At 39.3% G+C, this 13,367-nt stretch overlaps 1 protein-coding gene across 3 annotated transcripts in view; it reads right to left on the bottom strand.

Annotated features, from left to right (window-relative positions):
• Nucleotides 1–13,367, bottom strand: part of CACNA1C (calcium voltage-gated channel subunit alpha1 C) — a 490,567-nt gene that overhangs the window by 175,645 nt on the left and 301,555 nt on the right. For all 3 annotated transcript variants that reach the window (XM_054839051.1, XM_054839061.1, XM_054839042.1), the window contains exon 6: nt 1,893–2,054. In XM_054839051.1, coding sequence (XP_054695026.1) covers nt 1,893–2,054 — 162 coding nt within the window. The remainder of the gene's footprint in view (nt 1–1,892; nt 2,055–13,367) is intronic.

The following is a 13,367-nucleotide window of genomic DNA, read 5'->3' as shown; positions in this document are numbered from 1 at the left end:
GAGGAGGGAGAAAAAGGAGATGAAGAGAACTAATTGCTATTTGACACGCTGATAAGCGTGCTATCTAATTTTAACAAATACATTTTGCGGTGAATTTGACAGATTTCTCTAGGAATACACAAGCAACTGTATTAATTTTAACGGGCAGAGGGATGTTTTGTTGTGCTTCACTTTCTTTTTGTAAAAATAATAGCTAAGTTGTCAAATTTTACAGTCAAAACTGAGATGGACTTTTTTTTTTTTTTAAAGCATACCGTCCTATGAGGGAGAAATCATGTCTTTCAACATGAGAGGGAACATTAGATGAAGTCTGCTAGATTTCTTTAGTCTGCATGTTATGTCCAGTGTTCTCATACCGCAGTCACCTGGCATCTGGGTTAATCTTGGAAGGGAACTGCAGCACTGACTGGCACTCCGCTGAAGGAGGCTGAACCTCTGCAGCAGACAGGCTCTCTCTGCAGAGAGGTTGGTATGGTGCTGGGCCACTGCTAAATTACAGCACAGGGTCTCCGGCGCTCTGCTCTTTTGGAGTTTAGAAGCTGCGTGGCATTTTATCGATAGCCCGGTGCCACTCAGAAGCTCTGTTAAGGCTACTGCTTGATTATCTGCCCCTCATTTTGTACAGGTGTTTCCAAAGATCTGAGAACCCATACAACAAACCTGCCTAAATGCTTTGGTATATGAAAAATGTTACATAAAACATTTTTATAAGCACAAAACCTACGATTTTTTAAAAAAATATGTATATTTCAGAGCTTAGTGCTACATTTATAACAGATGCAGGTATGCATGTGTGGGGGAGCAGGTAATTATGTTTTCTTCTCATCTTATATGGCAAAAAATGTATTTTTCCAAAAGTTATGATCACATTCTGATTATTAAAGTGTGCCAGAAACAGTAATATTAGCATTAGATGCTGTAATGTAAATAATTCCAGACAGTATGGAGAAAGATATATACACTTTAAAGATGTAAACCAGACTGACAATTCATTATAGTTCTAGTATCATTTCCAGAAAATGAAATCTGCCAACATTATATAAGCAGAAAATATAGAACTTCTGAAACAATTTCCTGCTGTACAATATTTTCTTGGTTATGAGCTGAACTGGGTCCTAGACATTGGCACCCACAACCACATGGGAAATCACTGCTGTTCAAGTTCAATAAATCAAATGAAAAAGAGCAGGTGATTAGATGAGTGAGTGACAATACAATTGCATTATTTTGAAAGTGGAATATTTCTTTCTGTAAGTAATTCTTTCCTGATGCATTCGGTGTTAAAAGTTTCTTCCCATTAATATGATTTTGCTTTCTTAATAGCTGCACTTCTAACGACGGTCACAGCCTGTGGTTAAAAGCAAAGGGTACTGGGGCTCAATTCCTTTGCAGTGATACTAGTTTAAAATGAAGATGTATTTGAGTATGAGATCAATAATAAAATATAAGAGCTGTTCGTTTATGTGCTGCCATCTCATTTGTAGCTCAGTCTGCTAGTGGTGAAATCATCACTACTTTAGTGTTGCTTGAGCATCTGGGAGATTTGTTAAAGAACTCGGTTGGCTTGTAGTACCAAAGGTCCACATTAAAAAGTTCGCTGCTGTGTTCAGCAGGAATTGACAGTTTTGCACGTAGCCTTTACAGACAGGCCAAGAACTGAGTGCCCAAAAGGAGCAAGCCGAACTCTCACCGACAGAGACAGTCTCTCTACATCAAAGGTGATTCATATCCAAGAAGCAGAAGAGAGGAACCACCACTGTGAAACCCCAAACAGGTACACAGCAGAGAGCCACAGCCACCCATTTTCTGTACCAGCACAAATGCTCCATTATTATTATATTGGGAAAGCCTCCCTCAGAATATCTTTATGTGTATGACAGTGTTCCCCTTACCTATCAGTCCCCCTTGCACATGGTAGCAGGTCTTATGCATCTTCCCCATGAATAACTCCAGTCCAATGATGGCATAGATGATAATGACAAACAGCACCAGCAGGGCAATATGCAACAAAGGGACCATGGCCTTGATAATTGAATTTAAAACCACCTGGAGACCTGCAGAGAGAACAGAAGGAAGCACTTATCAGCAAAAGAACAAAATTTAGAGAGGCTATAAATTGCACAATAATGTCATTTTTATTTCATTCCCCCTCACCTGAACTCATTATCTTGATGATGTAAAGATGTACATTTACAGATCACCTCCCTCCAGAAGATCCCTGACATTTCACAAATTTACCATCACAGCCTGGATCACAGACTAAAGTAAAACAGGTATTACCTTAACCTGTCACCAAAATACTACCACCCTGGGGAGGGAATACATTAGCTATTTCGCCTGTTCTGGAAAAGCAGGCCTAAGGTGCTCCCCAGACAGTTTTGAGGAGAGTTAAAGCATGAGAAAAACAAAGAACAACCAGAATTGAAGCAGGACAGGAACAGTGAGACACGCTAGAGGGCAAATGCTGGGGTACAACAGCTGCACCCCAGAGCATGGGGAGAGATGGCAAACTGAAGTCATGCTTCTACTCTGACTCTGGGTTCTTCCAGAGGTCAGACCAGTATCAGGCAGAGCCTGAGCTGCTGAAGGGCCACCAAACCCACACTGACTGAGAGCTCCCAGTCCTCTTAGGATCTGCTGCATTCCTGACCCACCTCACCTTACTTCAGTCTGAACAGAGGGAGAGTCACAACCAGCAGTACTGGTTTTGCCCCAAGATTTAGGGATCATGCTATAACAGAGGTTGTCCAGGTCCGTAGAAAGGGGTACCAACAAGATATTACGTGGTCATTATTAAGGCACGAGACTGGTCTAAGTCCTAATCATGAGTGAGCTGCACGTTTCCAGAATGGCCTGGGGAAGGTTACTTGCAGCCAGGTTTGCTAAAGCACTAAGCAGCTGTACCCTCAGATGCAGTTGGCTCAAGCGGCAGATTCATGGGCCTCTCTCTGCCTCCTCCTCCTCATTTGTAAAACCAGAACAACAAAGTCAGCCTCATAAGCCTTTAGTAAGGATTTGCATTTGCAAAGGTCTTAAAGTTATCATCACTGGTGGCAGTGATGGCAACCACTGTCACTAGCAAGTTATTAATGCTGGAAGCATTGAAAGACCTCTAGAACTCTATAGTCTATGAATAGCCAGATCAGAACAATTATGAGCTCATGATTTTGCAATGACTGAGAGCCAGAAACCGTTAATGTCTCCTGCAAATACTGTCATCTCCTCAGAGAAGCTGATATTAGCTGTGATTTTTGAAAAATGTGATTCACGAGTTGTAAATGTCTGTTATACATCTGCCAAGAGAGTTTGTGATAACTATTAACTTTTACAATCTATCATCTAAGATCTTAGATTTTCATTTTTATTACTTTTTAAAACTGATTTAAATACTTTCTAATACAGATGACACATCTCTTGACAAGCACTTTCACTTGTAGGCAATCCACTTGTCAATTCACAGCTAAGGCTGAGACTTTGCATTTGCTCCCCAGCCACAATGGGACGCAGCAGAAGCAATCAAAGGTGGCATCAGCTGCCAGGCCAGCAAGATCAGTCACTGCCTGCTAGTAATCCAAAGCTAGCTATTAGCATCCTTCTAATCTGAGCATTTTTTTTCAGGTGTCTGCAGTCAGTTCAGTTATCTCTTAATGGTTCATGCTACTATCCAAAGGGAGTGATACTCAACATGACACATTCTGGCTTTCACAAAGAGATCCTGACTTGACGTACAATACTGACAGGATCAAAACTCATCCTATACAAGAATGGGCTGTTTGGCTTGCTCAGTTACCTCTAGGTACTTACTCTGGATAAGCAACGTCTCTGGGGAAAAAATATTGCTGTGATTATGTGAGGCAGTAAACCTTTCCCCCTAGATGCTCACCTCATTCAGTCTATTAATTCTAAACATATACAGAAAATGAATTGCAGTCCACATCAACGTCATTCCAATACTTCACAGCAGTTGAGAATGTAACATTTACCAGAAAATTAAAACAATGTCCCCCTTGTCCCAAAAAGCATACAAGAAAGTTAAAAGACTACAGATGGCTATGAACCTGAAAAAACCCCACAAACTTTGCATATTGAAATATTTGTAGCTTCAAATAAATCTGCACAAAAGCAAATAAAGGTCTCCATTTTTAGTGTTTTAGGAGCCTTGTTAATCCAAAACATAGCCAAGATTACCAGGTTAAGAGTTCTAATACCAGGTCTTATGTAATTTACCCTTAATATTCATTATGGGATATATCCAGTGCTCTTGAGATGGTGCTGAGGACAGACACGATGAACAGAGAGCACTCTCATTTTAAATGTGGCTTCATTATCACCCATGCTGTGAAAGTGCTTCAGTGTATTATATAAGTCCAGAGAAAACAATATCTGCACAAACCAATGTCCTTTATGTTAACAAAGAATGAAATCAAAGGCTTACACCGTAAACATGAGATGACAAGGTGTTCACACAGTCAAGGGGAACATGTACCACCAGAAGATTTACAGGAGCTTCAGCCAGCTTAATTAGAGAAAAGCTTCCTGAGGATAATAAACCGACTTTGAAGAAGAGATGAGCTTTTGAATACTGTTAGCATGAATTGATGTGTGTGCTGGGCAGTACCCCGTTAGGGCAGTCTGTTTTTAAATCTAGATGATTCAACTAATGAACAAACTTACATACATTACTGTTAAAGTGTCCAGAGAGTTTCTAAAAGTTTTAAACCGCTAACTATGTAGCAACTTTAAAAATGTTCTCTCAGAGGATTTGTAGAAGGGGTATATGCGTATCAAACCATGCTCCCCGCATTGTTGTCAAGCTTATTGCTGCAATATAGCTGCTACCAGGAAGTTACTTTATTCTCAGTTAAGAATAAAAAAAATAAAATTTGAAAAAATAAAAATTGAAATTTATTCAATATTGCAAGGAAGAGCATGAGGAACCAGGCCTGGACAATCAGACAAGTTGGTGTAGTAGCAAGGGGGACAACAGGGAGAGAAGATAAAGAAGGATTAAAGGACTAGGAGAGAGCCATGGGTAGGCAGAAGAGAGACACTTTTTAAATAAAAACCCCACATGCCTCAAAACACATCAAATCTGTGTTCTGAAATCTGAGAGATGCAGATCAGTGTCTGCGGATGATCAGATGCCTTTCTGATCAGGGTAAATCAAGGCGAATCATCCCCTTACACGCAGTCACAATGCTTTTTCTAACCAATGGTGAGAACTTCTACACGCTTTTACATGCGCTTTCCCTGTGCAGAGGAAGACAAGACAGTTGAACTAAAAAAAACCAAAAAAAACCAAAAAAAAGACTTCTCTGTCTCAACTCATGCACGCTCTTCATCTTTGCACACTCCAGGCTGGACAAAGAGATTACTGTGCAGAAGTTAGGGAAAGTGCCACAAAAAGGATTGTTTGCAAGTTTTCAGCCTGCGCTTTTCTTCTGTTAATAATTGAAGATCTTAAACAGCTCTTAGTATTTATTTTAAAAGCACTTCAGTTTACCTTTAAAAAAAACCCTCTTGGCTGCATTCTGTTGGCTGACACTGATTCCATAAGTGTTTCAGTAAGCAAAACACGTTAATGCCATTCCCTAGGCTCACAGAATTTCACATTTATTTACACTGATAAAACATTTTAAATATTTATTACAGGGGAACAACATTGCTTTATATACCAGGTCAAGCCCTTTTCAGCCTCTAGAGGACTGCATCAACCCAAAAGTTTAGGGCACAACTGGGGAGTAGAGGAAATAGGGAAGAAAGAAGGAAAAGAGCTTGTACCAAGCAACATTGATCTTTCTCAAAGCCATGGAAAACACACTGTTAGAGATGCTGCAGGTGTTTTAGAGCTATTATATGATGATGCATCTTTCTCTCAGGAAGACAATCACGAGAGGGGCTGGTTGCTGTTTCATCAGTTTAGGCAGTTATTGAAAAACATGCCTATCTCTAAGCATGTAAGTGTCTGCACCTAAAGCAATGGGATTACCTACATACCCCATTGTGTACTTACAAGCTTTTTTGCATTTCAACCAATGCTCAGTAAGATGGCACACACACACAAAAAAAAGTGCACCAGACCCAGCTGCTAAAATGCACTTGGCATTGTTGTGCTGTGGAACATATCCAAGGAAACTAATGGTAGGTTGGTCTCAAAAAAAACATTTGGGCCTTTCCAAGCCAGTATCTCACATTTTCACGTGTCTTCAATTTTGGACCACGCTTGGTTTGCTGGACAGGGTGGTTACCTGTTCTCATCATATTAGTAGTTCAGATCTTCAGAGAAAGCGTATCCCGAGTCTACTCCTTCAATTGGTTTCTCAGGGCTATATTTTGCCTACGCCACAGCGTTGCCTGAACCAGGAGTATGAACAGGCACAGTCTCATACAAATGACCTTCTGGGAATGAGCAGGAATAAAAGGGAAAGGAGAGGACTTTCAACTCCATCCATCCCTCCTCCGCCTCCTGATAAACACACACACACACAGATTTTCGTACTTAAGCCAGTGCCAAGGGCGTGGGAGGTAATTATTTTTCTGCTAATATAGTTCAGAAGAAAACTACTACTTTCTGCAAGCAAGGAGGAAGCAGGGGAGGATTTGTGACTCAGCACAGTGCCTGAGTCACATCACTTCTGGGAACCACTCTTAGGTGGTAGAGTTTATGCAGCATCCCCAGCCATGAGCTAGGCCTACCCACAAATCACAGCTATTTCTGATGATACACTAAAAGACTGCCACTACAGTTATCTCTATTTCCAAAGCACAAGTGATATAACCAGTAATATTCCCCACAGTAGATGTTTTTCATTTAATAAACATAGGCATCAGCTAAGAAAATTGAAAAATATTAAATATTCATAAATATGAAAGGTTTTATACCAATTTTAAAGGAAGCATGGAAAACAACAGATATTTTTAATCACAAAATGGTCAACAGGCATGGCAAGATATCTTAGATAAGTACATCTGCAATGATTTGTGAGGGAAAACATAGAGGACTTTCTTCACCAATGTTGCAAAGGGAACTCATGGCACAGTTCAGTTAAGGACAGCTGTACAGTAACAATTTGGGGAGGCAGTCCCTCACTGTCTTGCCAGAGTCTCAAAATATTAGTGGCAGATTGCTAGATAAAGCAGATTCTGTGGGTGTAGTGCAGCATTCTTGGGGCTGCAGATGTCATTTCTATTTCAAGAATAATAGAGAAGGTCTTTGAATAGGAAGGAAAGACACGACACAGGACAGAAAACTAGCTGAAGTGAAAAGAAAGAAAAACTAGGAAAGACAATTTTTAAGCTGAACGGTGGCTATTTTGGAATAGGTAATGCCATTTAAACATATATGAACATGCAATTCAAAATCATGTGCTGGAATGAATAGAAAAAAGAAAGTTTAGGCATCTATTCCCAATGTTCTCATTCCTCCATTTTCAAGCCATGTTTTCATTCACTTTTCAAACTGAAATACACACACACACACACAAGGAGATTCAGACAACTGGGCATGTGTATGTGAACAAAATTGTTTTATATTTGTCAAGTCTTGCAATACCACCCTTGCCGCATCCTTTGAGGCAAGAACGGAACAGCAGAACAAAACCAAAAGCCACAACAAAACCCAGCTCTTCCTTCTGGACCCTTTTCTATTTGGCAGCGATTCATCTTCAGTGTCCTCTGCTTATCAGAGTGACCTAACTTAGACAGTCAAACAACACAGGTTGCCCTCCGCATGACAGCCGCACAGCCCCAGCTTTTGGGTGCCTGAGGAGGATGGTTGAATAAACATACACACTGCCTTAGGCTCTTTGCCTCTCTGCTGGAAGAAACCTCTGCTACCACTCATAGAAGCATCCTTTTCCCCTCCTGGGCTGGCTTTAACCTTTTTAAATCGCTTTTTGTTCAAAGTACGTAAGTGTTCACTTTCTTATAAAGTTACTTGCTGATTAGAAGACCTTGCTCATCTTTCCAGTCCCAACACATTAGGTAGCTCCTAGAAATTCTACTTTATTCTGCAGTCATTTAATCTTAGCTCAGTTCAGCTGAGGATGAGGTCCACGCAAGATCTACAGACTTTCAAGGAAGAAAAAGAAAAAAAAAAAGAACAAAAAAAGGGTAGTGTCCCTCTCATGCAGCTACCTGCATATAGAGAAAGAAAGAGCATGCCTACTGAAAATTTCACATTACAGAAAAAAGATCATTTTGAGCAAAAACACAAATGAAATTTGGTAAGTTAACTTTGAGGCTGTTTTGAACAAGGACAACAATGTGGTGTAAAGTGGTCTTATGCTGAGAGGGAGGAGAATGAGGTTAAGTATTCACTGCCAGGCCGGGATTCCTAAAGATGGGCTGAAAGTAAGGCAGGTAAAAAGCATGCAGGAGCCGTGGCAGTTCCTAGGACAGCAAGGATCAGTTGTCACCCTTTCCCAGGAAATAGCTTTGATTTTCTGCTGACAGGACAATCATGGACTCTGAGAAAACTGTTCTGGGCTCATTGTAAAGGTTTTATCTATACTTAATCACTGTGAAGGATGACAAATAGAAAGAACTTTTATTTGCCCCTCTCTGTACAGAGCTATGCAAGACCAAAAACAGTCTGGCCAGAAGACTGCACCAGTTCTCAGCAAAATGATCCATCACACTTCCACTTTTTTAATTTCTTCTTTCTCAAGCACAGCTGTGACAGAGAACAGTCGTTCAAGCTCCAGTACAGGAACAAATTTTGGTCTAGTCCTTTGCCACTGGATTCAGTCAGAAAACTTGTACAGAAACATGTCAAAATGAGGTACTGTCTTTAGTCTGGTCAAGTGAACACAAAACCCCCCCAAACTAATAGTTAAGTAACCTCTGAACTGAGATAACGATGAAAGAGCTTTGCTTCAGAATGCCAAATGCTGTTTGCACACAGCTCTGAGGAATGACTACACACATCACTGTGTCCTAAGGATGTAGTTTTTGAAACAAGGAATGGTGGACACCTGAAAGTGCTAAAGCATCATGGTAACAGAAATGGGCTCAAACCACTTGGATCTCAATTGTGAGTGTACCAGCATTTAAATGGAGGACTAATGACTGTTGGGTTGCAAATGCTTTTGCAAGTTGCCAAAATCTCAGGGTCACGAACAGCCTTATTTTTAACTGTTTGCTCTCATAGGTCCCCAGGTAAGTGGACGTTACCTCCTTTTCTTCATCACTAAATAATCCTTTCTGTCTTAGAAATAAGTCTTTTAATTATCTGAGCTCCTTCTCCTGTGAAATGTTTAGAAAAGATAAAAGCTAGCAAGGTAACAAATCTTAACAGGGATCCTGCAAATGTAAAAGTGCATCCAGGGATGATGATATTACAGTCTCGTAGCACATGGAGAAAAATATATTGATGACAAAGATTGATCTTCTTGTGGGTTAAACACTCCAAGCCTATCATAACTGGCATACCATGAGCTACACTAAGTTTTACCTTCTCATGATAGAGTGCAACAAATTACTGGAAAAACCCCAAAACTTTCTCTTTAGATGGCTGTCTATGTAGAAGTGCAGCATCATATATGACAAACACAGGCACATATATATACACACACATATAGCCCTGGAGAAGAAAACTCACTTGACCGCTTAACTTTGAATAGTGCTTAATAGGCATAGTTGGGACTAAGCTCTGGAGAAACATAGCATGACATTTTCAAAATCGCAAAGTCATACAGGGTTTTCAGGGGTGTTTTGAGAACCTAAAAAAAGAAAGTTACCTGATCAGGTAATGAAAGAATTTCTGTGAATCACACAATGCGTGATCACTCCTGTATTACTGTCTTGATGCACGCGTGGGATTTGTTTTCTCTTTTTAAACTACAAAACCTGCTGTTAATGAAAATGCATGGTAAAATATCAAAATCCTTGGAAAGACATGGTCAGACAAATCTGAACAACTTTGCCTCTTAGTTTTAAGAAGAGAGTTTGGATTTAGGGACTCATCTATTCAGTAGTTAATCAGTCCCATCTCAGAATACCTAAAACTCGATCTTTTTTTTCTTTTCCACACGAGTAAGAGTGATGTTTTTGATTTTTATAAATCTGATTAGACTTAAAACTCAGCTTGCAGGCATCAGATAATAAAATAGCTTTAGGGGGAAAAACTGCCTTTAATATAATAAGCAAAACCTCCTTTAGCTCACTAGGTAGCTCCACTATGTTTGGACAGAAAAATTAATGGTTGCAGTTTTTGTAAAGATGTATTTGTCAGATGAAAGAATAGTTCTTTATTGATATTTACTTTCTTTGTAACTTTTTTTACAACTGGTACAATTCAAAACATGTTTGTACAGACTCTGTATGTATTGCTGGAATGCATTGGAACTAAACATTTATTTATTTTGAATTTCCTTTTACATATAATAAACTGTCAAGAGGGAATCATAAGGCTTTCCTGCTGCAAACTGAACAGCTAAATTAAATTCTTTACAGATACAGAAATCTACAAATATGAATCTAAGTGGAATTTGGCCCCCTCCAGAGTAAAGATTTTAAGTGAAATAACAATCTCACACTGGAATGCGAAAAGCAAAAGATAGGCTAAAGCTTGAGTTTAAATTTTCACCTATATTGTCAGGGCAAGGGTAAGACTCAACCCTAAATTCTTTCATTGGGCACTGTTTATACTAAACAACAGAAATGTTAGATTTAAAGCAGGCCTTTGTAAAGCTCGTGTGTACAGATACACGGACACACTGGTTTGATTTCTGACCAAGACATCAAACCTGATTAAAAGGAACTTTACGTTTTGGTAACTTCCAAAACATACTAAAAACCATTGCACAACAGCAACAACCTATGAGAAAACGTCCAATTGCAGAAACGTGCTGAACAGCAAGGATCAACAGTTATTGCAGAAAAAAAAAAAAAAATCACTAAACCCAACAGCCAATGCAAAACAAAACAGAAACGTCAACCAGGCTGCTAGTTTAATGCGTTAACAGAAATATAAAAGAAAACAAACCAACAGATTATACTTCTAAGATATATAACATTTGATACGTCCCAGTTCTCGCACCAGGTGTGTACTACTGCCTTCAAAAAGGGAAGGCCTCTGCAAGAATAGTATCTCATTGAAAGATGAAATGCTTGAAGAAAATTTAGAGAGAAGGTTTTGTAATCTGATCATGAAATTGATTTTCTATAGATCTTTCCACTCCTAAAGAAAACAAAATGTAGTAAGCCTTATGAAAAAGGTGACAAAAATCGAATTTTTATAATTTCTTCTATTTATGTTATTCCATGAGTTACTTTCTGTCAAAAATGCTTCTGATGTAAAAATGTTGAGCAGCTTTAGCATTACTGAAGTTGAAAAAATAGATTCTTTGCAGAGGGCGAGCAGATGTTTTCTGAATTGTGATTGATGTGGCAGGGCAAACCAGGAGAAGATAATCTAAAACTGAAAAAAATAAGAGGCATAGCTATTCAGACAACTCAGAAAAAATAGTTGCAACAAAGGGCAAAACACATATGGGATAGGTTATTGTTACATGTGTTAAACAGGAATTAGATTTGCTTCTGGGAAAAAGGGAGATTAAGAAAGATGTCTGATCTCCTTCCCTTTTCCCTGGCAGAAAGCAAACTTTGATAGAACGTTGAAAGACTGGGCAGGTTAGGTGGGCTGTATTTTGCCTTTGGTCAATACTTCTCCATGATCAGAACAACAAATTATTTGTTCCATCAGTGAACATGTTTTAAGCATAGAAAAGTTTATTAGTTGTTCATACAAGCCAATATTCCCATGTTCTCAAATAGCACGGTAATATCAACCAGACGTAACTCAGAAGGCAGTAGTGATTTTTGAGAAGCTAAATTAAAGAGAAGAGAGAAGGCCTCCAACAGATTTATGCAGCCATGGAAATTTTTAAATATATTTCCTCAGATTTGCTGCCTCTCAGTTCAGTGTGCTTTGTTGTTTTTCCTCCTATAGCACTTGTACAAGATGCACTATTATTACAAATTCAGATCATCACTAAAAAATAAATATTTGGAGACTAAACAGGACACTTAAAATGTATTCGCTGTTTGAGAGAACTAAGTGGTCTGCTGCTCTGTGCTTTCTGATATTTTGATAATGCTTTGTAAAAGTCACAACAACAACCACAAGCATCTAACAATGCCTTTGGAAGTCCAAGACAAACAGAATTAACTCACATGATGCCAGAGACATGGAGCATCAATGTACCACCTTGTGTCCTGAGCAAAATGTTCTTCTATGAACTCTCTTGTAACCCACTCCCAAGACGAATGCTACCCAGCATGTGTAAGTCACCTCTTCAAGAGAGGATGACAAAGCTTCAGGCATGTTGAAAAGTCCCAACAGTTAAGTAGCACGTTAATAGACGTACATTTACTTTAGAGAAAATGAACAAAGGACTTAAATTAATAACCCATGCAAAATGTAGCCAATTGGAATCAAAGTATGAAATGACATTTGATGTAAGCTCAGAATGACTTCAGATGCAATAGAGATGTAATCCGGGAGAGAATGTAAGAAGAACACAGAGTAGATCATCCCCTTACTATTTTGATCTGGAACTGCAATATCTTCCCTCGCCCGTCATGGAGACAGTGACAGCCAGCATTTACAAGTGAGCAACTGGGAACCCAACACACCCCTGCTGATATCAGTCAGCTACAATCTGTATGTATACTTCTGCTCCTTTATGGTCCAGACAAAAGCATATCTAAACAACAACGCAAACTGTTCTTAGGAGACAGCAGATGGCATTCTTAGATTTTTCAGATGCTTTAGGACAAGCATCTTGATGGCATGGGCTCTCTCCCAGAGCCGTGCCCTATGCCCATTCTGAATGAGAACTCTCGGCATTACTTGAAGAATGAAAAAAAGGTGCTAGAAAGTCTGGTCCACCCAGAGCACTTCTGAAAAACCTCTTACTGAGCCAAGCTAGGGTTTTTGACTATCTCCACGTCTGGTCTTTGATGTCAGCGTGGATTTTATTTTCTTCATTTGGAAGGGACTGCCTACACCCTGATGTGGTGCCACATTATGATATTGGGATTTTTTTTGTTTTATTCTGTTGTGAAGACACGTTGAATAATCATGCCAGCATGCACAGTAATTGGTAGGATAAAGGCCGACAGAGTTATTGGGTACATTCGTAGTTAGTGCTATTTTTGAAAGAGCTACGTAGCCAAGATCAAATAATAAATATTTCCCTGTTTTCATTGGCATTCCTTAAATATGAGAGAAACCTTTATTACAACAAGAAGCCTGTGCCTCTGTGAGTAATCTTCTTTACTAAGACAAACCTCTTTTTACTACACCAAGTTAACCTCTTCTGTCATAAATTACACAGTTCTGCAGGTTGTACCATTCAGGA

Source organism: Grus americana, chromosome 1, assembly GCF_028858705.1.
Source record: "Grus americana isolate bGruAme1 chromosome 1, bGruAme1.mat, whole genome shotgun sequence".
NCBI lineage: Eukaryota > Metazoa > Chordata > Aves > Gruiformes > Gruidae > Grus > Grus americana.
This window is presented reverse-complemented; position numbering and strand designations above follow the sequence as displayed.